Genomic DNA, 27,370 nt, shown 5'->3' with positions numbered 1-27,370 from the left:
CGTTCTGGCGATGATGCTTTTTCTGCTGACGGGAATTCTGCCAGCGGAATTAGTGTCGAGTGACCTGTGGTAATTCTGCCGTATAGGGGTAGAATTATAATAGACGGACCGATTTCAGCAGACATTTTGCCGTACTAATTTACTGTTACCATCAACTGTAAGTGCACACTCCCGACAGGATGTAATATGGGAGTAATTCCGCCAGCCACCACGGCAGTAACCGTAAGTCCACCCGACTGAATTTCTGCAGTACTACCACCGAATTGGTAACGAGTCCCATTGTTCCCTTTTTCAGCAATATTTCCCTTCTCTGGCGGAAGTGGAAGCACCTTGAAATGGGGTGTGTAACAGGACCTTGCCTTGTGCGCTGAGGACAGGACAGCGAGAGATGGGGAGGTGTGTATAAAGGAATTGGGGGGAAGCTTTAAGTTGGGGTGATCTGTCAAGGGCTGAGATGTTGTCATGAAATGTTGATAGCAATTGAGCAGGGTTCCGCCGAGTTTCATCTGCATCTAGTGTTAACTGTGGTATTTCTACAGAAGTCTTTGGCTCCCAAAATACACACGGTTGGGTAAAAAAGAAAAGTGGGAACAGTTGACGTCTCTCTGTGGGGTTCAGAGGCAAGGAGGGCATATAATCTAATTCACGCAGAGTGGGGGGCAGCAATTCTTCAAATCCACCCAAATCACGCGGGAGGAGCATTGCTGTGGTTGTTGTGTGGGAGGGGACTGGCGTAAGAGATCCGCAACTATCGCAGCCAAGATGGGGAAGGGGAGAGGACGCTACCCCCTCTCCTCTGTGCAAACCCTTCTTCCTTTCCACCACTACACCTTGGCTTGGGTATTTGACGTCACTCCCCCTCTCCGTGCACGTACCCACCCTATCTAAGGGGGTCCCCCGGTGTGATTTCAATTTCCTTTTCTAGAGCACATCCAACTAAATCGCCTTCTTGGGGACAGTGCAGGAGCTTTATGGGGCGTTTCATGGAAGCCATTTGGTTCCACAATGAGATACAGATCCCGGGGCTCCGGGCACGTGAATGACTCACTGATACACACGTGCACTGGGGGTGGTGGAGGGGCTGTACGACGAAGAAAGCGCGCGTGTGAGGGCTGTGCAGGGTGAGGTGTCCTTCCTCCAATGAGCAGTCGGGTAGGGGAGAGCAGCGAGCCAAAGGGTCGACCACTCCCAGTACAACATGTGTGGGGCTGGGGGAGATAGAAGAAAAGGAGGAGTGAATGGGAGACAGAGTCGGAAGTGTAATAAAAGTCATTAGTACCCCTGGGTCGTGTGCATTTTACAGAGGTACCTATAGTTCAAAGGCTCAAGAAAAGCGACCGGGTCGCGTTTTCTTTCCCCCGAATCAGCTCGCCCGAACATTCCAACATTTCTGAAGTCACATCCGGGAATAGAGACATACAGAGCGTCCGTCCATGGCTCTGCAGCCAGTGGCGGAGCCTCCCGTACGCATGATGGCACATTTCCAACTGAAAGAGCTCGCAAAGCACCTCTTACCTTATGCATCTATTAAAGCTACAGCGAGCAACTCAAAGCATCCTTTTAAAGATGCGTTTATACCCTTGGTGTCTACTAGCCTGACATGCAGCACAAATAAAATGTCCATATGTCCCCAATCACATGTTCTCAGCATCTTGAATAACAAAAATATTGAGGTTTGTAACAAAGAATACCCTTATCTATCAAAGTTTGTTACACAAATTCTTTTACTGTGTGCCTTAAATCAGTGTGGTTAAAAATATTTTTCAGGTTTGCATTCTCTTGCATTCTGGGACTTGTAGTTTACCATTCAAGAGTGAAAATGAAAGCCTCAGTGATATTCTTTTGGCTTGACATGTTACTGTAAGGATTTACATGTGGCCGTGTGGCTTTAGTATTCCGTTTTGGGGTGTTGTAAGTAAACTCCATAAGACAGTACTACTGTGGGCCTTGAAATATAAAACTTAAATATTTCTATCAAGTAAAGCTTGGAAGTTATGCGGGCAAATCTGTAGAGTGGGTTAAAATCCCCACTTCACTATTCAGGGAAGGTGTGTGATGCTGGTTAGTGACTTAATCCCGCTATGACTTAACTGAAACAATTGGAGTCCTTATTTCAAATAAAAACAGCACCCTTCCAATGGGACACATTTAATGAGTAGGAAGAAAATAGCGTACACTCGTGCTCCACTGTTTGTGCACCCCAAAACCGTCACCTAGAATTTCACTATTGGTGCACTGGGCCTCCCTCAGTCCTATATCACTTGACTTGTAAGGCACATATATAGTCTCAGCAGCCAGTCAGGCCCCAACACTAGAATCTTTGGCACGTGAACTATGGCAGAACCAAAATGAATGTTCTCTCCTGTTGCTGACAGTCAACGAATTTGCTTGGGCCATGAAGAGTACTCCGCCACAGGAGGATGAGTGAAACTCTTTGATATATACTGTCATGCTACTTTACTGCATCTTTTATAGCACACCTGCTGCCATTTTCTCACTCTGTAGGAACTCCAGCATCTGCATAGCGGCGGCGTAGGAGATTAATGCAGTAGCAGAGGACCAGGGCAAAATGTTCTTCTTACAATGTTGCTGTGTGCAGATCCGAAGATGCGGCTCTATGCAGTGTAAGTTTAAGTTATTTTTTTAGATGTCTTGTGCAATAGTTAATGTGCTGTTTGTGTGGTTGTATGCAGGTCTGTCAGAGTGGTGCTTAATGAGTGTGGTGAGTTGTTTTGGTGCATCTGTGGTGGGTGAGTTTGGTGTTTAGTGAAATGTAGTGCATATACGTGCATCCAAATGATGTGCGTTTCATTTTGTAACCTGTGTTTTGTCAGTGCACAGGTTTTGTGCTGCGGGGTATTTCATTAGTGATTTTGAAGCATCTATTCTTACCACATCTTTCCCAAATCAATGGCACACTTGATTGCATTGAGACGCCATGCAAGAGTTGGAGTTTGAGGCTTTCAAAGTGCAATTTAAACAGAAACAGCACTCGGAAAATGGAAACCTTTTGCATTCGTCTATATTTACAGGGAATCACCGGGGAGTTATGGACCAGTCAAGAGGTGGACCAGAGGAGCACCTCCAAAGGGAGCCAATGACCAGATGAGGGTGACTCACCAGAACAGCCAAGCAACAGAAGGGCAAAGGCCAGAGGGACACCAAACCACAAAGCTTTGTTTGTGCCGTAGTTTTGGCTATTAGGTGGTGCGTATAGGCCTAAAGCTAGGACGTAGAGGACATGTGAGGAGGTACACAAAATGTGTGGGTGTGATTTAGTTATTTACCAAGCCATTGACTGCCCACAGCCGTTTTGGTGCCCATGGCCATTCCCACCCACTAATGGCTCGTCCCTCCCGCCCAAAACATATCCTCCTGCTCTATCAAGCAGTAAAATCAAACGTTGGCCTGTCAGTGTTATTTCTAAGTATTCTGCTGAGAGTTAAGAGTGAATGGGCCTCATTACAAGTTCCCCAGTATCCCGCTGGTAATTCCAACAGAATACCGGCAAACTGCCCTTTCCGATTCCACCACCTGATATCCTGGAATTACCTGGATATTACAGGCGGTGGAAAGGGTAGTAAATCCCCATTCCATGGCGTCCCATATGAATCCATGGAGGGGATTTCCGGAATTACTGGCACCAGTAATTCCGGCATTTATTTGCTGGTAGTGGCCTTATTTTCCTCCAGTTCTTGGCTGGAGGTAAATCAGTACCCCCACTTGCAAACTTGTGTTTTGCCGTTCTGGCAATTTTACTAGACCGGTGAAACTGTAACGAGGACCGATGGCTTAATTGCTACTGCAAATGTGCTACAGGTTTAATAAAAATGTCTTAAACAAGTGTGCTTTCAACCACTTAATTTATATATGTTCCTTGCACTGCGGTCATGTCTAAACAAACACCCTGGGTCTCAAATGGAGATTCTTCCAGAGTGCCGGGCTGTTGCCAGCAGTTCTTTTTCCTCCTACCTTTGGTAGACTGATGCCATCAGTCGGTTCCTTCGGGCTGGTCGTAAAGCTCTCGAGGGGATGTAATCTTTAAACATGTATGATAGGTACCTAAGCCCCGCAGAATCAGGCACTGCAGTTTGAAGTGAATGCATTGCAGGATCAGGAGCCAGTGGCAGGCCTGTAGTGCCCCAGGGTTATGGACACCTCTATTCAGGCACTAGGTTCGCGCGTGCTGCTCTTCTTTGGATTACCTGAAATTTCTGCATGCTTTGGATGCAGATATCTGTTGCCCTGGTTTCTCATCACATGTCTGTCCCGGCCTAACAGTGATGCGCTATCCTGTTGTACTATCTGATCTGATTTATTGTGCATTTATAAGGCACCTATACATCAAGTACATTGTGTTTCAAAGCACCCACAGGGCAACAGGGAGGGAACATGGGAGTGAAAATCAAATATAAACGATGGAAGATAGAGGTGCACCAACTAGCCCTTGTGAACATTCAGAATGTGCACGTGTGGAGAGAGAGAGAGAGAAGTGATGCGGGAGTGGGGCTAAGTGCTAGGTGTACCAGGAGGGAAGTGCTAGGGAGTGAACAGCAGTAAGTACTTGGGCGAGTGGTCAGCTGTCAATAAATAGGTAAGTGGGTGCCAAGGCAAGTGCTGGGAGCAGGCAGCTGAGGGTGATTGGGTGTAGGAAGCCAGTGCTCAAGAGGACACATAAGGGCCCTGGTCACCAATCTTAGCAACTGTGAGTTTAAGCAGAGGAGGGAGGAAGGGAAGGAGGAGGTGAAAAGGAAAGTCTTGAGGAGCTGCCGGAATTTGAGATGATTCAGCTCAAGATGAAGGGGAAGGGGAGGCTGTTCCATAGGAGGGAGTCTGCTGCCGAAAGAGATCAGCCACCAGCTAACTGTTTAGCGAAGCGCTTGATACACCGAGAGTTGGTGCCGGAGGAAGATAGCATGGTCCCCGTCCCTAGACAGCCTTATGGATGATGCAGAGGGATTTGAATTTGATCCTTTCAGCAACCAGGAGCCTGTGGAGAGTTTTTAGAGCTGGAGAGATGCGGTCCTTGGGCTTGAGGCCAAGGATAAGTCTTGCAGCCCTATTCTGAATTAGCTGGAGGGGTTGAAGAGAAGAAGAGGGTAGATTGAGGAAATGGCTGTTGCAGTAGTCTAGCCTAGAGAGAACCCGAGCTCTAGAGACACCTATGGCAGGTGATGTCTGTGCCGTGGACGCGGGCACAGGAGTGATAGATGCATCTGACGCAAATCAGAGAAGCTTAAACTTCCCGAATAAGTCCACCAAGAGTCTGCAACATTTGGCTCTCCGGATGTTTTGGCCTACAACTCCCATCAGTCGGAGTCAGTTTATTCAATGGTGAGGGATCATCAAAATTGTGACCCAAACATACTTCAGGTGAGCTGCAGGTTGCACGCCTTGAGCTACAGTATCCATTCACAGGTGGCAGAATCTGTGGTCAGCGATTCCGGCAGACCTATTATAAACCGACGAAACAAGGGGACTAATTAGGTCTAGCAGTCTTTCCCTCCCACTCAGCTGGTTCAGGGATTGCGTAATAAAAGGCATGAGGGTTTGCAGGACAAACGAGGCATGGCATTCTATTATGAACTTGGACTTTTAGGGGGGTAAAGTATCCCCCAGTGAGGGTGCCACAGTAGTAGCTCTGAAACTCTTCTTAATCCCGGTTTATAGGCGGGCATGGCAGCCGGTGTGTACCCCCAGAGTTGACGTTCACCAGTCTGCATCGTTTCCCTGGTAATGCTGGCCATGCAGGGGTAGCCGGAAGAGGACCCCCATCGCCCTTCTCTATTCTCCCACCATCCATTACATCAATGTGCCAGGGACAGTGGAGAACAGGTGTGAGTCTAGGCTGATGATCACTTAATGAGTGTGTTGCTTTTGTGTCTGGCCCATTCCCATAGCTTGCTCTGGGGAAGGCACTCGCAGTGAATTATTGTGGGTGCAGGTTAGTGCTCCAGCTTCCCAGTGCAGGGCTAGAGGCTCATTCCAGAAGCAGGCTTTGCCGCCAATGCTTCTTTTCTGTGGGTAGCGGGCACACTCAGTCTGCCCAGTACTGACCCTCAACCGGCCGACTGCTTTGAATGCAAAGGAGCCATTGAGCCTCCAATGTGAGAGTTGATCAAGTCTGTCCCCCCACCAGAAAGACATCCACCATGACTGCCAGCCCACCTCACTGCCACCTTCAGGCAGCGAAGAGAGCGGCGATCGGCTCACAATGAGCGTGAGGGGGTAACAAAATGTGACTACTGTGAAAAATGATGTTGCAGTACCCCTTTTTACCACGTATATATGTGCGAGGGAGACCACCTGCAGCCCCTACAATACCCCATAACCCTTCACCTTTTATAGTTATGTAACCCACCCCCCCACATATATATATATATATGTGGTAAAATGGGGGTCTCGAATTCCGGTATTTTGGGCTTTGACATTATTTCATTCTCTATTTTCGATTGATCCCCGATAAAATCATCTTCATCGTCCAGGGTCTTTCACGGCGACGTGCCAGGGGTGCAGATATACCATCACGAGCCCCCTTTATCTCTGGAGCTCAGGCGACTATCATTTCCGACAAGGTAGTGAGTAACCTGTGATCCTGACCTGGACACCCCGACACTGAGTGAAGCACCTGAAGATCTCCGAAGTGCCCAGTAGCATCCTGCACTTTGCCGCTCCTCCACACTGGAGTCGCCTTGAAGGCACTACAGCTCTAATCTGAAAACGTTGCCAGGCCCGAGATACACACATTGAGAGTAGCTGGAAGTCGGTTTCCGCATCAAGTTAACTCAATTTTGGAATGCCTGTATATTGTTACCAGAAGTATGTTTACCTATAAAATGAAGCTTATTTTATTTAAGAAACTGTAGGCTGAACATCCTTTCTTTAGGTGAGACCTTGCTACTAAGAATACCCTACCGCATCTCGCCCCACTTATCACCTCCTCCAGGACATCTGCCTGAGTTCAGCCTCGCTACCAAAAGGTGAGAAAAGGATCTTTGTAGAGCATGGCTTTCCTCTGCAGTGAGTGGACCAGATTACTGGGCCACTGAGGAGTTTCAATAATGCACTTATGTCTGGAAATGGGGGGTGCATTGATTGGGAACTCACTGCATCGAGCTCTGCATGGATATTTTGCCCCACATTAACATTTAAGAGTGCTTCTTTTCACCATCAAACAGCTACATACCCCACATATCCTTTAAGGTATATGGCCTTTTCTCACCTTGCTTTTTTTTCTTAGTGCTACTATTTGGAACGGATTATGGGGTGTATGCTTCTGGGCTACCCAATCTGCAGGGGCATTATAGCCCACCTTGCCCCCACCAGCACTCTCTATTATTGGAGAGCGATTTGATGGGTAAGGCCATGTCGCTATTGTCCTCCGTTCTTGCCAGCCTGCATGGGCCCTAGTGTGAAAGCCCCTAGGATGCCCTATGCTATGTCTATGCCTTATGGATTGTGGCGTGATGGCACTGGCATTATGCATGGCCACTAAGCCACGAATGTATGAATTTATTTGTAAAGCGCACCTGCACCAACAGGGGAGTCATGACACTATTGGGAGGCAGAGAAACAGCAGAGAGAAAAGAGAAAAACACTAGAATAGCAGAGTCTTCAAAGTGTGACGATAAAAAAAACATATGATCCTGTAAGGCCAATTGCATGACACGTGGTGAGTGGCAGCTCTCAGGCCCAATCCAAACAGTGGCTGGTATGACTTTTTCCCTGCCAGCCTCATTGGAGCTACCTTGAAGAAATGGAAGGCATGTGATGTCCATACCCACTTGGCCCGCCCCTTAGGCTGGTGTCATATGACCAGTGAATCACTTGGATGCTTCTACCCTGAGCCAGCAGCTATCAGTCTCAGGGTCATATCTGAGGCTGTGGTGAACAGGCCAATGTCCAAACTGCAGACATCATCTCGCGAGCCAGTGAATCCAAGCCAGTCGTTGCCCCGCCCCGACCTCTGATATCACGTACGCAGCCAGTGTGAAGTCTATATGCAAACTCCAGAGGGCCTACCTTGTGCCAGTGAAGAACAGGGCTCCGCCCCCACATGATGTCATCATATTCTGAGCCAGTTGCAGCTAGCTCATTTCTCTACCTTATTTCCTGGTACCCGAGCCGATGATGGAAATGCCTCTGCCCTGCACAATCCCAGATGTCATATCCCGAGCCATTGAAAGGCCCTCTGTCACGATCTAGGAACTATACAAACGACATGGCGTGAAGGCTAGTCCTGAATGAGTGGCTGATCATAGTTTACTTCTACTATTGGGCCACCCTAATGGCGCTATAATGAGAAGTTCCACTCTCGAGCCTCCCAATAATTACCTTGCTGTGCGCCTGACCTTGGGAGTGCAGTAACACTCTCAGTCTCTTTGACTTCAGGGGTGTCTCACAGCTAAGGTTTAGGGTATTTTCCTGTTAATCATCAATGGGCTGATTCTCACAGAAGTTACTATGAATAACTCTGACTTACTCTCATCATACTATGAAGAACTGACTTACTCTTGACATAAGCTGAGTAACTCCTACTTACTCTTCGCATACCCTTAGTAACACTGACTTATTATCGATATACTATGAAGAACTGACTTACTCTTGACATAAGATGAGTAATTCTGACTTACTCTTCACATACCCTTAGTAACTCTGACTTACTATCGATATACTATGAAGAACTGACTTACTCTTGACATAAACTGAGTAACTCTGACTTACTCTTCACATACCCTTAGTAACTCTGACTTACTATCGATATACTATGAAGAACTGACTTACTCTTGACATAAGATGAGTAATTCTGACTTACTCTTCACATACCCTTAGTAACTCTGATTTACTATCGATATACTATGAAGAACTGACTTACTCTTGACATAAGATGAGTAATTCTGACTTACTCTTCACATACCCTTAGTAACTCTGACTTACTATCGATATACTATGAAGAACTGACTTACTCTTGACATAAACTGAGTAACTCTGACTTACTCTTCACATACCCTTAGTAACTCTGACTTACTATCGATATACTATGAAGAACTGACTTACTCTTGACATAAGATGAGTAATTCTGACTTACTCTTCACATACCCTTAGTAACTCTGATTTACTATCGATATACTATGAAGAACTGACTTACTCTTGACATTGTATGAGTAACTGTAGTTTAGCAGAGATCATCTCTTTCTGTCAAGCTGGAGGCAGGCTAAGGTTGTACCATTTTTCAAGAAGGGGGCTAGGGCAGATCCATGCCGCCATCGCCCAATCTCCCTGATCGACTCTTCCGTCAGGTGGTTTTGGAGATTAGTTTATATTAGGATCGAATGACTGGGTGAAGTCTGCTGGAATTAGGGCAGAGGGGCAGTAGGGCTTTCGTAAAGGAGTTGGTACCTTTGAGAAGGCGCTGAATTTAAGGGTCGTTTTAGACACATTTGTTCTCAGGTGCAGAACTCCTTTATACCTGGGTTGTGTGGACCTTAGCTCGGCATTCGACACTGTCAATCGCCGGAAGCTTTTGGAATTCCTGTCGAGTGTTGACCCTCCCAGACCATTACTCTCCATTCTGGTGTCCTTACGCGAAATCCTTCCTGCAAAGATGCGCAAAGCTCATACTGGTGAGATGTCCCCCGCGTTTTAATCAACACGAGGAGTGAGACAGGGCTGGTTCATATTAGTTCTCTATTTTCCATGCTACGCGTTACCACTCTGGACACCCGAAGGTGTGCAGGTAGGAATATCTACGCATTGGCCTATGCAGACGACGTTGTTTTTCTAGCTCACACGCCTAAAGCTATACAACTTCTTGTCTCTGGCTCGGCAGATTTGATGGCAGCCCATGATTTGCATCTTAATTCTGCCAAATCGAAGGTGATGTGCGTGGGTCGCTGCCCGGGTAAACTACCAATGATCTTCACAGCCACTAAAAGACTGGAATGGGTGAGAGAAGTTTCTCACCTGGGGATAATTTTGCAGAACACCTTGGATTGGCAGTCTAATGCCGCCACTAAACGGGCACTAGTCAACGGTGCCATACTGCGATTCAGCAGGAACCTGATTGGTTGTTCCCTGGACACTATATGTTCCATCTACACTGCTAGAGCTTTGCCAATAGACAGTTACAGGGCAGGGGTGTTGGATGATTCTACTGTAGCACCCACCCAACAGAAAGAGAATAATTTCCTGTTCTGTTTATTTAGAGTGTCGGGTAGCACCGCCACCTGCTGGCTGCACTTTGAAGCTGGCTGGGGCTTCACCTCAGACCATCGAAGTTTTAAACCTCTGAATCTATGGGCGAGACTTTGGCACAATAGCGTCTGGGACTATCACCTAACGCTAACGCACTGGGCATCAGGTCAGCAGGCGTAGTCCTTGCCTGCAATCAGTAAAACATGGCATGTCTTCATTGGGATTATGTAAACCATTCATCAAACCCTTTGAGGGAGGGGCAGCTGGCATGCTCAAACTAAAAGTTGCTTTTGTGCAGGGAAAAAAATATAAGGTTCGTCCAAGCTCTTAGTTAGTAAAGCCTACGGTTCCAAAACTGTTCCGTCACTGCCACCAAATCTGGAAAGCTATGCAAACTGGATTCCAAACCCACCCAAGAGCGGCGTTTAACATGACTTGGGTGGGAACGCTTTACCACTACCCGCTGTCGGGGCTAGATGGGACTCTAGCAAGATGCAGGCTTCCACTCAATTCTACTTTTGTGATGGCGCTACATTGGACGAATTGGCCCATTTTTAGTTGTTTGCCCCATTTTGAAAAAGTTAAGGAGAAAGTATCTCCTCCCTCTTTTTAGGTTATGTAAGGTGAGATCATTAAATGAGGCCAAGATGCTTTTCTTTACTCCTCCGTGTAAGAATGCGACCCATTCTATTTCCCACTTTATTGGACATGCCCCATCTCTTTAGAAAGCTCAATGTTTTCAATGGTGTATTTTAGCACATGTTTGTGTACTCTATGTTGATCTGCTGTGCTTTCACTTTTATGATATTGAATTTTCGAAATGATGATGATGAGTAACTGGTACTTACTCTTGAAATACTATGTGTAACTCTGACTTGCTCTTGATGTACTGAGTAACTCTGACCTTTTATTAATAATTTTCTGTTAGGCTTTGTATACTTTGAGTAACATTGAATTAATCCTGGCTTACTGTGAGGTTTTTCATATGAAAACAATATATGTGCCAATGGGAGGGATGACTGCTGTGATAAACAATACTTTAAATGTGTGGCCGCTTACTAGGGGTAAGTCAGGAGTAAGTTAGAATTACTCAGAGTAACTTGGTTGTCAATCAGCATGAAGTCTTCCCCAAAGCCCTAAGAATCCCTTGCGTGGATTTTGAGGTCTGCTCATCTTCTGACCCTGCTGCGTCAGATCCGTCCCTCTGCCGATTTTATTTATTTATTTATTTTTCGTCCCCTGCCTCCAAACGTCTGAAAGCGAGAACACCCCCCGCTACCCCATAGACCATCACTACAGTTATTGACTGGTCCTTCCCTGTGCACCCTCCACTGATGCCACATGATAATCTTTTTATTGTCTTCTTTCACCCCACACAACCTCCACTGATTCCCCATCTTGATGGTGTTTCTTGCTGGTCCCCGCCCAAATACCTTCCACCGTTGACCCACCGTGATGCAAGTAACTAGTCCCTTCCCACACACCCTCCACTGATGCTTCACCCTGATAATATTATCAACCCGTCCCTCCCAAATACCTTCCACCGTTGACCCACCGTGATGCAAGTAACTAGTCCCTTCCCACACACCCTCCACTGATGCTTCACCCTGATAATATTATCAACCCGTCCCTCCCAAACACCTTCCACCGTTGACCCACCGTGATGCAAGTAACTAGTCCCTTCCCACACACCCTCCACTGATGCTTCACCCTGATAATATTATCAACCCGTCCCTCCCAAACACCTTCCACCGTTGACCCACCGTGATGCAAGTAACTAGTCCCTTCCCACACACCCTCCACTGATGCTTCACCCTGATAATATTATCAACCCGTCCCTCCCAAATACCTTCCACCGTTGACCCACCGTGATGCAAGTAACTAGTCCCTTCCCACACACCCTCCACTGATGCTTCACCCTGATATTATCAACCCGTCCCTCCCAAACACCTTCCACTGTTGACCCACCGTGATGCAAGTAACTAGTCCCTTCCCACACACCCTCCACTGATGCTTCACCCTGATAATATTATCAACCCGTCCCTCCCAAACACCTTCCACCGTTGACCCACCGTGATGCAAGTAACTAGTCCCTTCCCACACACCCTCCACTGATGCTTCACCCTGATAATATTATCAACCCGTCCCTCCCAAACACCTTCCACCGTTGACCCACCGTGATGCAAGTAACTAGTCCCTTCCCACACACCCTCCACTGATGCTTCACCCTGATAATATTATCAACCCGTCCCTCCCAAACACCTTCCACCGTTGACCCACCGTGATGCAAGTAACTAGTCCCTTCCCACACACCCTCCACTGATGCTTCACCCTGATAATATTATCAACCCGTCCCTCCCAAACACCTTCCACCGTTGACCCACCGTGATGCAAGTAACTAGTCCCTTCCCACACACCCTCCACTGATGCTTCACCCTGATAATATTATCAACCCGTCCCTCCCAAATACCTTCCACCGTTGACCCACCGTGATGCAAGTAACTAGTCCCTTCCCACACACCCTCCACTGATGCTTCACCCTGATAATATTATCAACCCGTCCCTCCCAAACACCTTCCACCGTTGACCCACCGTGATGCAAGTAACTAGTCCCTTCCCACACACCCTCCACTGATGCTTCACCCTGATAATATTATCAACCCGTCCCTCCCAAACACCTTCCACCGTTGACCCACCGTGATGCAAGTAACTAGTCCCTTCCCACACACCCTCCACTGATGCTTCACCCTGATAATATTATCAACCCGTCCCTCCCAAACACCTTCCACCGTTGACCCACCGTGATGCAAGTAACTAGTCCCTTCCCACACACCCTCCACTGATGCTTCACCCTGATAATATTATCAACCCGTCCCTCCCAAACACCTTCCACCGTTGACCCACCGTGATGCAAGTAACTAGTCCCTTCCCACACACCCTCCACTGATGCTTCACCCTGATAATATTATCAACCCGTCCCTCCCAAACACCTTCCACCGTTGACCCACCGTGATGCAAGTAACTAGTCCCTTCCCACACACCCTCCACTGATGCTTCACCCTGATAATATTATCAACCCGTCCCTCCCAAACACCTTCCACCGTTGACCCACCGTGATGCAAGTAACTAGTCCCTTCCCACACACCCTCCACTGATGCTTCACCCTGATAATATTATCAACCCGTCCCTCCCAAACACCTTCCACCGTTGACCCACCGTGATGCAAGTAACTAGTCCCTTCCCACACACCCTCCACTGATGCTTCACCCTGATAATATTATCAACCCGTCCCTCCCAAACACCTTCCACCGTTGACCCACCGTGATGCAAGTAACTAGTCCCTTCCCACACACCCTCCACTGATGCTTCACCCTGATAATATTATCAACCCGTCCCTCCCAAACACCTTCCACCGTTGACCCACCGTGATGCAAGTAACTAGTCCCTTCCCACACACCCTCTACTGATGCTTCACCCTGATAATATTATCAACCCGTCCCTCCCAAACACCTTCCACCGTTGACCCACCGTGATGCAAGTAACTAGTCCCTTCCCACACACCCTCCACTGATGCTTCACCCTGATAATATTATCAACCCGTCCCTCCCAAACACCTTCCACCGTTGACCCACCGTGATGCAAGTAACTAGTCCCTTCCCACACACCCTCCACTGATGCTTCACCCTGATAATATTATCAACCCGTCCCTCCCAAACACCTTCCACCGTTGACCCACCGTGATGCAAGTAACTAGTCCCTTCCCACACACCCTCCACTGATGCTTCACCCTGATAATATTATCAACCCGTCCCTCCCAAACACCTTCCACCGTTGACCCACCGTGATGCAAGTAACTAGTCCCTTCCCACACACCCTCCACTGATGCTTCACCCTGATATTATCAACCCGTCCCTCCCAAACACCTTCCACCGTTGACCCACCGTGATGCAAGTAACTAGTCCCTTCCCACACACCCTCCACTGATGCTTCACCCTGATAATATTATCAACCCGTCCCTCCCAAACACCTTCCACCGTTGACCCACCGTGATGCAAGTAACTAGTCCCTTCCCACACACCCTCCACTGATGCTTCACCCTGATAATATTATCAACCCGTCCCTCCCAAACACCTTCCACTGTTGACCCACCGTGGTGCAAGTAACTAGTCCCTTCCCACACACCCTCCACTGATGCTTCACCCTGATAATATTATCAACCCGTCCCTCCCAAACACCTTCCACCGTTGACCCACCGTGATGCAAGTAACTAGTCCCTTCCCACACACCCTCCACTGATGCTTCACCCTGATAATATTATCAACCCGTCCCTCCCAAACACCTTCCACCGTTGACCCACCGTGATGCAAGTAACTAGTCCCTTCCCACACACCCTCCACTGATGCTTCACCCTGATAATATTATCAACCCGTCCCTCCCAAACACCTTCCACCATTGACCCACCGTGATGCAAGTAACTAGTCCCTTCCCACACACCCTCCACTGATGCTTCACCCTGATAATATTATCAACCCGTCCCTCCCAAACACCTTCCACCGTTGACCCACCGTGATGCAAGTAACTAGTCCCTTCCCACACACCCTCCACTGATGCTTCACCCTGATAATATTATCAACCCGTCCCTCCCAAACACCTTCCACCGTTGACCCACCGTGATGCAAGTAACTAGTCCCTTCCCACACACCCTCCACTGATGCTTCACCCTGATAATATTATCAACCCGTCCCTCCCAAACACCTTCCACCGTTGACCCACCGTGATGCAAGTAACTAGTCCCTTCCCACACACCCTCCACTGATGCTTCACCCTGATAATATTATCAACCCGTCCCTCCCAAACACCTTCCACCGTTGACCCACCGTGATGCAAGTAACTAGTCCCTTCCCACACACCCTCCACTGATGCTTCACCCTGATAATATTATCAACCCGTCCCTCCCAAACACCTTCCACCGTTGACCCACCGTGATGCAAGTAACTAGTCCCTTCCCACACACCCTCCACTGATGCTTCACCCTGATATTATCAACCCGTCCCTCCCAAACACCTTCCACCGTTGACCCACCGTGATGCAAGTAACTAGTCCCTTCCCACACACCCTCCACTGATGCTTCACCCTGATAATATTATCAACCCGTCCCTCCCAAACACCTTCCACCGTTGACCCACCGTGATGCAAGTAACTAGTCCCTTCCCACACACCCTCCACTGATGCTTCACCCTGATAATATTATCAACCCGTCCCTCCCAAACACCTTCCACTGTTGACCCACCGTGGTGCAAGTAACTAGTCCCTTCCCACACACCCTCCACTGATGCTTCACCCTGATAATATTATCAACCCGTCCCTCCCAAACACCTTCCACTGTTGACCCACCGTGATGCAAGTAACTAGTCCCTTCCCACACACCCTCCACTGATGCTTCACCCTGATAATATTATCAACCCGTCCCTCCCAAACACCTTCCACTGTTGACCCACCGTGATGCAAGTAACTAGTCCCTTCCCACACACCCTCCACTGATGCTTCACCCTGATAATATTATCAACCCGTCCCTCCCAAACACCTTCCACTGTTGACCCACCGTGGTGCAAGTAACTAGTCCCTTCCCACACACCCTCCACTGATGCTTCACCCTGATAATATTATCAACCCGTCCCTCCCAAACACCTTCCACTGTTGACCCACCGTGATGCAAGTAACTAGTCCCTTCCCACACACCCTCCACTGATGCTTCACCCTGATAATATTATCAACCCGTCCCTCCCAAACACCTTCCACTGTTGACCCACCGTGATGCAAGTAACTAGTCCCTTCCCACACACCCTCCACTGATGCTTCACCCTGATAATATTATCAACCCGTCCCTCCCAAACACCTTCCACTGTTGACCCACCGTGGTGCAAGTAACTAGTCCCTTCCCACACACCCTCCACTGATGCTTCACCCTGACAATATTATCAACCCGTCCCACCCAAACAACTTCCACTGATTCCCCATCGTGATGCTATTTTTGACTGGCCCTCCCCATGAGCCCTTCACTGATCCCCCACACCGATGCAGTTACTGACTGGTCCCACCCCACACATCCACTGATGCTCCAACCTGATGCTATAATTGGCTGCTCCCTCCCTGCGCACCTTTCACTGATGCCACACCTTGGCACTCCTACTAATGCCCCCCACACACACATTGATGGCCAGACGGTGATGCTGTTACTGACTGCTCCCATCCCACACATCGACTAATACCCCCGCCTAATGCGGTAATTGACTGGTCCCTTCCCACACATCTACCAATGATGCCACATCCTGATGTTCTTACTGAGTCCCACCCCCGCCCCACACTCATGACACACCCTGATGCTGTGATTGTTTATCCCTTCCCACACAACTTCCACTGAATCCCACCAGCCCACCTTCATGCTGTTACTGACTGGTCCCTAGCCACACTTTCCACCTAATGCCACACCCTGATGCTTTATTGACTGCCTCCTACCCCCACACACACACTAATTCCACACCTAATGCTGTTATTGATTCGCCCCTCTTCACACTCTGATGTCTCGCCCTCCTGCTGTTGTTGACTGGCCAATGCGCATCGCCTTACCTTTGCCTTGTCACCAAGTTGATGTAATGCCTCAGGGCCGTCAGGTATTTGGTCATTTCCTCTGGGGACGCGTCATCTCCGGGATTCTCTGGCTTGGGCGGGTATGCGTCTACTAACGTGGCCAGGCACGCCAAGACGCAGAGCGCCACTGCCACCAGCGCAGGCCACGTTCTGAAGGAGGACGCCATCTGGGGGAGCGAGAAAAAGCAAAGAGAATTGTAACACGAATTTCCGAGTACCGGAGCTTGTCTTAGCCAGAGGGGGCCCGGTTCACGCATCTGAAAGGCCCACAGTGCTAGGGCAGGACCAATCACATTATTAAGCGTGCAGTCTAGTGTGCATGGGGAAAGGTGTTTGGCACATGTAAGAAATTAGGGCCGGCACTGAGTGGCTGTAGAAAAAGAGTGACTGCAGTGTTTGACTTTGTTACTCTTCTTTTCAGGGTATAAAGCATGAACCAGGCCCTGAGGTTGCCCGAGGGATGCCTAGGAAATGTACACCAAAGGCCGTCGAGATGACCCAAAGGGCAGTTCACCAGGACCAGGTAAAATGGCATGGGTTTCTAAACACGAATAGAAGTAGATAATTAACGGTGAGGTCGCTCGGTGAGTTAGCCGATTGTCTCAGACATCCCAGCGGGAAGGGCACACATTCGAAGCCTTGCCGGGCCGATTCCGCAGATCCTTCATCTACACGAGGTCGATACATTGGGTAATAATCACAGCTATTACTACAGGGCTTAGTAGATGGAGGGATCCGGAATGGAACAGTACACAACAATGCAACATTATTACTAAAGTCTTTGGAAGAGAAGCAGAGATGCCTATTGGGCATTCCAGGGTGGGGTGCAGACTCTTAGTAGTGCTCCAAGCGGGTGGGTGGAGGGCAACAACAGAGCAAGGAGGAGTTCCGCTTCTGAGAAACCTACAGATGGGCAGTGCAGGAATAGGGCCCTAACTCCTTAGAATGGCCTGCCAGGTAATGTTGTGCCACCGGAGCAGCATGCCAACGAGAGCCCATCCCTGCTAAACATGTCCCCCGCCCATGGCTCCCCTGTTCCTATTTGCAAGGAGGAGGCAGGCAAAGACTTGAAGTCACAACAATTGGAAAAAAAGGGTAGTGCCAGGGCTCCAAGCTTGCGGGGGCTTTGCTGCTGTCATAGCGCGTGTGCTGTTGGTCTTCACCAGGTCTGAACCCGCCCCCCAAGCAGTTCCAAATAGCGCTATTAAACACAGGGGGGTCAAAAGAGCTACTGGAACATATACAAAGGCCCCACATTATATCACATAGAAGTATTGGTCACAATATTTCTTCATATCTTTCAGAGGCTTGTGGCTAGCATATTTGTCCCTCCAACCAGTGCTAGTTGCCCATGCATGAATGCCTGTCCCTGGATAGCGCTGGTGTCCCGCTTGTCTAGGGTTAGGGGCAGAGAAAGAAACAGACCCTGCCTTCCTTGAGTACCAATAGGAGATTAGTATTAACAATGACTATAAGAAGTCGGGGTAAAAACCAGACTCGTGAGCACGGGAGGGAGTAAGATATCCGTTGACAGTTCAAACCATTGAAATGCACTATTTCCCCAGTGCAAAAAGCATATTCTTTCAATGCATTTTTGAACCAGGGCAAAGTTTGACCTAGTTGCATTCCTATTCTTTATTACCCACTTTGGGAAGAGCAGATGTTTAACCACAGATGATTTGAGCTTGATTGGTTAAGACTCAGACCTATCCCTACCCTTAATTTGGTTTCCAAGGAAAGCTTGAACTCAAATGCGTGAGGTATTTGCTGGGAGAAATGCATTAGGAGAGTGTCTTGAAACCTAATGCATTCTGACAGAACAAATCCCTGTTCATCTATCCACCTGCAGACACAAACCAAAAGACTTCTTGAGGTTCTCGTGGCTCGCCTATAAATTCTATGGGCCGAGCTTAAACCTTAGTTGAGAAAGGTGCTCGGGGTTGAAGGCATTATACAACGATAATTCATACAGTCGGATATTTTAATTTGGTGTAAAGCACTTAATACATTTCAAATAAAATTCAAATAAAGGTCCATACAAAGAAGTTAAAAAAAAGGATTCAGTATTAATTAGTTATGGCTACAAAAACTAGTGATGAAACGGAGGAAATTTGGAAGAAGTGACCTTAAATGTTTCACACTGAAAGAACTAAACAAACATCAACATAATATATTTGAGATAAAACATCTCACAACTGTTTCCCTAAAAATAGTCAATAGCTAAAAGTCAGAAAATTGAAAAAATGATCTGTAACACATTTAGGTATCCACCAGAGGGCCTCAGGGAACCAGGCTCCTCGCATAGGGGAGTAGGGCTGGGGAGAAACCAGACAGCACAACATTGACTGCTACCTAGGTTGCTTTGGGACTGATCTGAGTTTTCTGGGTGAACTTTCCGCCCTCAAGTCTTACAGCGATTAAGATCAAAACTTCCTTCTGGAAGACCAGTGCATGGAGTGCTATTTTCCCGTACAGCTGTCTTGCACAAACGTAGGGATTCTGCCGTTCTTGGTACTAAGTTCTCAACCCATAGACATGTCCTGATGTAATAGGCATCCAGTTCCAGTACAGCTGGACCCAATGCCCACTTCCCCCTACGTTGGGCAGTGCGCTTCAAGGCTTCTGCTCTCAATTTCTTCCTTCTACTGGTCACTCCAGGAAAGCTCCTATGTTCTCATCTTGAGAACGACATTTGTCTCATGTCTTGAAGGATTTCCTTTAAAACTGCCCAGGCTCCATTCATCGCATGTTTATGTCCTTGGGCACATAACAACAAGGCGGGCACAGGTCTCCACCAGCAAGTAGAAGACCCCACTACTCACACGGACAGAGAACAGGAACCTGTCTTCTTCCAGTCCTGCAAATGGCCCATCAGTCCACCAATCACGCAGCAAGCAAGTTGGCTCGTCAATGTGGCAGAAGATTGCCTGTACCAGAGGTTCCGTCAAGTGATGTTCTCGTGGTTGAGGTAGGTGCAGGCATTCCTTAGTGGCCAGAGTTAGTTTCCATGGCAACTCTATCAAGCGAGAACAGGGCTGTACTATGTCTATGCATTGATGGCCTCTCTCTAGCTGTCATTGTTATGTTGTGGTAATATGATGTTATACTGTGCTAAATCCCCACGGTAGTAGTGTCAGAGCACGTAGGCTTGTCCATGGGATGGCGTGCTGTGCCCCTGCCATGATTACCTATACCACAGTCTAATGAAAGAAAGAAAATGAACCAGGGGGAAACACAGAGGGATTGGGAAAATGTGTAATATATACTAGAAACAAAGGGGGGTGCATTTGGGAGGAATAGTCTGTGATGATAGCCTGGGTGCACGTCAGACTGTTCGGTGGCACATAGAGGGGCACATGGTGCAGATATGAGGCAGATATGTCCTATAGCGTTGTGATAGTTGGGTTGGGTGTCCAAGGCACATTTGGAGAAAGTTAAGTTATGTTGGATGTATGAGGGGCTCGAGAGCATGCGTGTGCAATCCTGTAAGTCTGCTGGCGTATGTGCCCTGGCATCTCTCCATTGGACCCCAGGCCTAACTCTAAAATGTTAAATCTGGGACTGCCAAGCCTGAGCCAGGAGTGGCACAGCCAAGGATAGACTCTGCATAAAGGTGAATGGTGTTGGTAACAGAAGGGAACAAAGGAGGGTGGTGAAAATCAGGGCAGTGAAGTGAAAAGCCCATTGCACCTTGATGTCAGAATCGCACACAAGGGACCAGGAGGGCGTGTGCATTTCTACTGGCTCCCTTGTGCACAAACAGCCACGAACCACCAGATTCTATAGACAGGAAACCTGGGAAGAACTCTGGGCACTTTAGTATGAGGGTGGGTTCTGAAGAGTGACTCATCTTGGAGCACAGCCCTGGACAGGACTTCCTGGGAGTACTTGAGGAATGCTTGGAACTTCATGGGGCTGGATATAGTGGCGTGGAAGGCAGAATTCCTCTTGGACTGCGGCTGGGGTCTTCTGGGAGTTCATCTGCATAATCCAGCCTGGTCTACCCTTCTCAAATGGGGCTGCAGTTACTATGCACTGTTAGAAAAGGGCATTATAGATCTCTTAGAAGCAACAGGGCTGAAGCTTGCATTTGCAGGTCTACTGCAGGTGTTAATGCCCTGTTCCAGAACTGAGGGCCGCTTGTAGCATTATTTATTATGTGGGTATTTTGTGTGACAGCAAGATGTGTCCCCTTCATCAGTATGGGACGGAGATGGTGTAAGTAACTTGGACAGCAAGATGTCAAGTTCCTTTGGCTAGTTCAGTGCAGAGATATTTAATGCGATGGGTACTATTGGACCTTTGCACTGAAATACATAAACACCAAAAACGAATACCGGAAAAGAGACGCACCACCATTATTCTAGATCCTAAAAAGGGAGACCGGCTTCCCACCCATCAAGGAAGTCCTTATCACACTCCTTGGAACGGAGAGGCGACGGGCTCCATATGGTTCGCTCGAACACAGTCGCCACTCTTAAGCTGGCTTTTACCAGACACCCCAGTGGTACTGGAGCCCCCACTCTCTCATGCACTGTATCATTTCTGTCTTCCACTTTTGTCCCAAGTGAGTCGCGCTGCCTCCGAGATCCAGTTGAATTAAAAGTAGTATTGCAGCCGTATTACACCCTGCTGCTGTGCTGTACTCAGCACTGTTATGTTAGCTTGCATGTGTATAGTGCCACCTGCCATAGCTAATGGCTTCAAAGCGCTTTGCCTGTCAGAGAGGCAACGGAGGAGTGTGATAGAACATTCAGTAGTGGTAGGGAGGAGCAAAGTCGGGTGGATAGTTGGGATGAGGGCGCATGATAGAAAATATGCACAGGAAGACATGAGAGGGAAAAGGTCGTGCAGCTATGTTAGGGTGACCAGACGTCCCGGTTTTCCCGGGACAGTCCGGGGAAATCACCCGGGGTCCCGGGAGTATTTTCATTTTAGAAACCCTGTCCTGGGTTTGCATGGTTGGGTGGCTAGGGTCCCGGTTTTTGGCGGGTCCCGATTTCGAAATCCCTAAATCGGGTTTCTGCTGCGACTCTTCCTGCGTGAATGGGCGCGTGAAATGCTTTTCACGCCCCCATTTCAACACACTTCCCCTCCCCGGCACTCTCCTCCAATGAGAGGAGTGTGCCTGTTAGCACACCTCCTCCCTGCAACAGGCCAGCGACGTAGAAGTAGTACTACAGTTTTATTTGTATTTACTTTAGTCCTACTTCCATGTCTATGGCCTGTCCCGTTTTTATCTGGTCACCCCAAGCTATGTAGAGGTAAAAGGTAGTAGAGCACTGGACACATTGTCAAGTTTTAAAAGTATTTAGTAAACCTCGGCATATTAATGGGTGTACCATTTTGTTTTCAGGACTGGTGTTGCCTAAACATTGAGCCAAATCTAGCACTGCCCACGTGACGTTTTGTTTAGGGGCATGGTAACCATGCCAATGGCTAGCGACAGCCCGGGCGTAGCAATAGAGAAGCAGCCACTAGGAGAAGTACATTGCAGCTTGTGCTAGAATCAGAAAATGCCATGGCACTGGTTACGATAGTCAGAGCATGTCCATTGTTACTGTATTGAGCACATGAGGGTTCGGGACACAATCGCCAGTCAGGGTCCAAGCAGGCTGTGGGCAAGCCAACACAGGTGGGCTACCTCCAACAGCCACTAGAGGCTGAGGGGGTAGAGCCAGCCATGAGGAGCAAGGGCCGGCCGGCATAATGGCTGGCGTCATCATGGCGCTGCGGCTGAGGATAAGAGGTTGGTTCTCCTCCAGGAATCGATCTCTGCCCAGCGTCTGGAGAATGTTAGCTCCTCCGCTTGGCACCACAGTGCACCTGGGCTGTGTCAATGGGCGTGTGATGCTGGGGTTGGTGGCAGCGGATGATGTCATGATGAGTGATGGCCCTTCTTTCCGTTACCGTCTTTTATCTTTTGCCTCATTGAATCTGGCGTGTTTACACGCCTGGGTGATTTTTACGCAAGTGTTCTAAAGAGGACGTGAGTGCCAAGGTGAGGCGTCACACGTAGTTTATAGCGTAATATTACATGGCGTGCAATGATGAGAGTTTATTATGTGATGCGACCCTGCCACCCTCCTGCACTGCCTCTTGGCCACCCTTGCACTGGGGACTGTATCTGTACCCATACAGCGTCCCCCCTCCCCATTTTTCTTCTTTTTCTGCACTTATTCATACTTACCCAGTCTGCTGCCGTAAACACAGCACTTGCCACTTGCCTGGTTGCACTACCACTGTTTATTGCCTCTATTATCTATTTAGTTTTATTTATTATTATTTATTTATCTGTTATTCTCTGCTCCGCATTTTTCACTCCCGCCCTTCCATGCACTTTTCCCTTTTCCCTTTCCCCTGCACTTGCACATTCTCAATGTCACTGGGCCTAGTAAGATCGTTGTTGTGTTCTCTCCTGTTTCCCCTCCCTCGCCTTGTCGCGCTCTGAAACACCTGTGTACGAGCGCATTACAAATAAAATATTCATTCATTCTTGCGTAGCAAGTGGTTAATAGCGTAATATAGCATGGCATACAACGAGGGGAGTTTATTATGAGATGTGTAGCAAGTGGTTGGTAGCGCAATATAGCATGGCATGCAATGAGGAGAGTTTATTATGAGATGCGTAGCAAGTGGTTGATAGCGTAATATGTCATGCCATGCAATGATGAATTTATTACGAGATGCGTAGCAAGTGGTTCCTAGTTTAATATGTCATGCCATGCAATAATGAGTTTATTATGAGATGCGTAGCAAGTGGTTGCTAGCGTAATATGTCATGCCATGCAATGATGAGTTTATGATGAGATGCGTAGCAAGTGGTTGCTAGCGTAATGTAACATGGAATGCATCGTTAAGGGTTTATGACGAGATGTGTTACAAATAGTGGTTAGCGTTATATGTCATGACATGCTCTATTGCAAGTTGAGGATGGTCTGCGTCACAAGTAGTGGTGTGGCATTTAATGTTGACAGGTCTATTATGGATGCGTTCCAAGTAGTTGATAGCGTAATATAGCATGGCATGCATTGCTCCGAGTTTGTGATGGGATGCTAACAAGTAGTGGGTAGTGTAATAGAACATCGCATGCACCACTGGGAGTTTATCCAGGGATACTTTAAAAGTAGCGGTTACCACAATATACAAAACATGTCACGCTGAGTTGGGAGTTTATGATGGGATGCGTTACGAGTAGTGATGCTGGTGATATAATATGCAATGCCCAGTTGGAAGTTTAGGATGATATGCATTACCAGTAGACACCAGTGGTCGAAGTGTACGAAAAGAAGTAGTGGAACTATGTTCTCTGCTGGCCTGCCCATGCTCCCCACAAACCCCATCGCTGCGCCCCTCCCACACATAATACACACCCCCAAACACATGCACCTGCTGTTTAAGGGCACGTCCAGTGCAGTGCACTGAAAGTGCAAGTTTCCACTTCTTCCTACACTTACATTTTAAAAAGAAACCATTCCGGAACAGTTTCTTTTTAAAATAAAAGTATAGAAACAGTCAAACTTACTTTAAGAAAGTAGATGAGCACCGCTCCCGCTCACTTCGACCACTGGTAGACACGTGTGTGATATCATTTGGTATGCACCACTGAGGGTTTATGAGGGGATGAGTTACATACAAGTAGTGGATAGAGTAATATAACATAGCATACATTGTTGGGAGTTTAGGCTGGGGTGTCTTAAGGGTAGTGGTTGGCTAGGACTCATGGAAACACATCTACCTTTACAGACTAAGGTATGACCCTTATTGTTAGTTTTGTGCTATAACACTGTGACTACACTATTACAACCCAAAAGCTTTTAAGAAGCTGTGACACTAGTGAATTTACTGATGTAATACAGACAAATTGAGGGCACCAGACTGACTGCAAGTCATACTTTGGCAAATACCAAGTGAAGATATAAGAAGCCTGGTAAATATCAAGGGTAAAATGAATTTAGCATGAAATGAAGTTAAACTATTCGTTTTATGAAACGCTTAGTCTAAATATGGTTTGTGTATATGTTTTTCTTTATTTTTGAAACAGTCCCTGAAGATGGTCATGGATGACAGAAACACATTCGAAACAATTTGCAACAGGCCTATTTCTCAACCGTTTTTTAGAATGAAGACGATCTTTTGTGAAAATGTCAAAATCACTTGATGATCATCATTTATTTAAACTTACAAAGACTGTCACAATATATAGTGAAGACAAAAATTAAGTGGGTTCCCACACAGGTCCTTCCAGCTGTCTGGGACACCTTCCGCAGACAAACACTTGGCGAATGTAGCAAATCACCCCATAGTGTGAATGGGGCGGGATCTGCCGACAGGCCCAAATAATTGAATAAGAATATATGAGCTACTTACAAATCAATGACATATCAAGCTGTGCCCACTCAACCCTACTTGGCAGATCTCCAATGGGAAATCACCCACTTTCCACAATGTCTATCATCTCCACTGGCTTCTCACATAAATCTCATCCTTTCCTTGTGCTTCATTGGGTGCTCCCCCACATGCTATACTTTACATTGGGGGCACAACCACAGGCCATTCTTTCCTGGGTTCTATGTGATTTCATCGACGGACTTTTCATAGCGGGGTTTTTTTCCGTGGATTTTTTTTCGAAAAAAAATCGCGGCAAAAAACCCTGCGATGAAAAGCCCGTCGATGAAATTACGGTATACCCTTTCCACAGGCTCCATTGGGAAACTCACCCACTTACCACTTACCACACGTGCTATCAGCTCCACTTGAGTTTCACCTACATCCCACCCTTTCTATGGGCTCTACTGGGCACTTACGGCATGCCATGCTTTCCATTGGCGGCATTTGAGGCTCAACGAGCCATATACATCTGCATGGTCTCCACAGTTTCTTTATTTCTGTGAGCTCCAGGCCCATCCTCCACATCTAGCATTCACCCCTTGTTGAACGAAACAATGTTCCAGAGCCACCACTCACCCTTAGTACTGCAGAAAGACTAGACACACACTCCACATGTACTGCTTACTCATAGTGCTGCCAGACATGCTAGGCACCCCTCCATGTCAGCCATTCATACCAGGAATGGAAGAAAATCCGGGTGCGCCATCCACATCTACCACTACTGGGAGGGATCCAGTTACAACCCCTGGCATCTACCCTCCCTCCCCCAACCCCCATCCTCCAGTGTCTGAAGGCACCCTAGCCACACCCTTCCAAAGATACCACTCTCCCCTCAGAGCAGAAAGATACTTCAGGGGTTTCCTTTGCATCTAGCACTATCCCCCGATTGCCACGATAGGCTTTGAGCAGACCCCTGCACACCTAGCACTCTCTCCCAGTGCCGAAGGAACATCTAGCTGCAACCTGCTATGTCTTGCAATCGACCCCAATGCTCCAAGACACTTCCAGCACACTGCACACATACCACCCTAACACAGTGCAGGGAGTAAATGAAGGTACAGCCGTCTACATCTAGCACTCGCCCAGTGTTGGGAGAAACATCAGACAAAGTGTTCTATTTGTAGGACTCCCCTTCTGTTCCCGAAGACACTCCAGGTACACACATCCGTCTATATCTAGCACTCTTCCCGAAAGCTCGAAGCAACGTCTGGCACACCCTTCTACCTCAAGCACTCCCCATCAGTGAACATAGATATTCTAGGCGCAATCCTCTACATCTAGCACTCTTCCAGAAAGCTGCTTGCAACGCTGACACACCGCACTCCCCATCAGTGATCAAAGATATTCTAGGCGCAATCCTCTACATCTAGCACTCTTCCAGAAAGCTGGAAGCAAAGCTGACACACCGCACTCCCCATCAGTGATCAAAGATATTCTAGGCTCAATCCTCTACATCCAGCACTCTTCCAGAAAGCTGGAAGCAACACCTGGCACACCCTTTCACCCCAAGCACTCCCTATCAGTGATCAAAGATATTCTAGGCACAAACCTCTACATCTAGCACTCTCCCGCCGGTGCTGGAAGAAACTTCAGACACAGTCTGCTACATCTAGCACTCACGTTCAGTGCTCGAATACAGTGCCAGGCCCACCCTCCTGCATTCAGCACGCTATCCCCAGTGTTGAAGAGAACGCAGTATTCTACAGCTAGCAGCACTCACCATAAGTATTCAAATACACTTCAGGCACACGATTTATATGTAGCACCACCCCCCAGGGCTAGAAGACATGTCAGGTGTATTATACTAAATTTAGCACCCCCCCCCCCCCAGTGCCAGAAGAACCTTCAGGCACATCCTGTACATATGTCTCTCGCCCCCATGGCTCGAGGATAGCCCCAGCATACTCCTATTTAGCACTGTACCCCAATGCTGGAAGAAACATCTGGTATATCCTTCTGTATCTAGCATTCACAGTCAGTGTTCAGAGACACTCCAGGCACACCCTTCTACATCTAACACTCTCTGCCAGTCCTGATAGAAACTTCAGACACACCCTTCTAGATCTTCCACTCACCATCAGTGCTCGAATACACTCTGGACACATACATCGTTCTGCATCTAGCACTCTCCCCCCAG

The 27,370-nt window shown here is 47.9% G+C and overlaps 1 protein-coding gene and 1 long non-coding RNA gene across 2 annotated transcripts in view; one reads left to right on the top strand and one right to left on the bottom strand.

Annotated features, from left to right (window-relative positions):
• LOC138521471 (uncharacterized) overlaps window positions 1-27,370 on the top strand; it is a 222,788-nt gene that overhangs the window by 171,406 nt on the left and 24,012 nt on the right. The window contains exons 3-4 of the long non-coding RNA XR_011283054.1: window positions 2,506-2,624; window positions 17,264-17,365. This is a non-coding gene — a long non-coding RNA (uncharacterized lncRNA). The remainder of the gene's footprint in view (window positions 1-2,505; window positions 2,625-17,263; window positions 17,366-27,370) is intronic.
• The window catches only part of PYY (peptide YY), a 60,291-nt gene that overhangs the window by 20,551 nt on the left and 12,370 nt on the right, over window positions 1-27,370 (bottom strand). Inside the window, exon 2 of the mRNA XM_069634343.1 lies at window positions 16,822-17,009. Coding sequence (XP_069490444.1) covers window positions 16,822-17,009 — 188 coding nt within the window. The remainder of the gene's footprint in view (window positions 1-16,821; window positions 17,010-27,370) is intronic.

This window comes from Ambystoma mexicanum, chromosome 13, assembly GCF_040938575.1.
Source record: "Ambystoma mexicanum isolate Mex_15411 chromosome 13, UKY_AmexF1_1, whole genome shotgun sequence".
NCBI classification, from domain to species: Eukaryota; Metazoa; Chordata; class Amphibia; order Caudata; family Ambystomatidae; genus Ambystoma; species Ambystoma mexicanum.
Note: the sequence above shows the minus strand (reverse complement) of the source record. Positions and strands in the feature narration are given on the sequence as shown.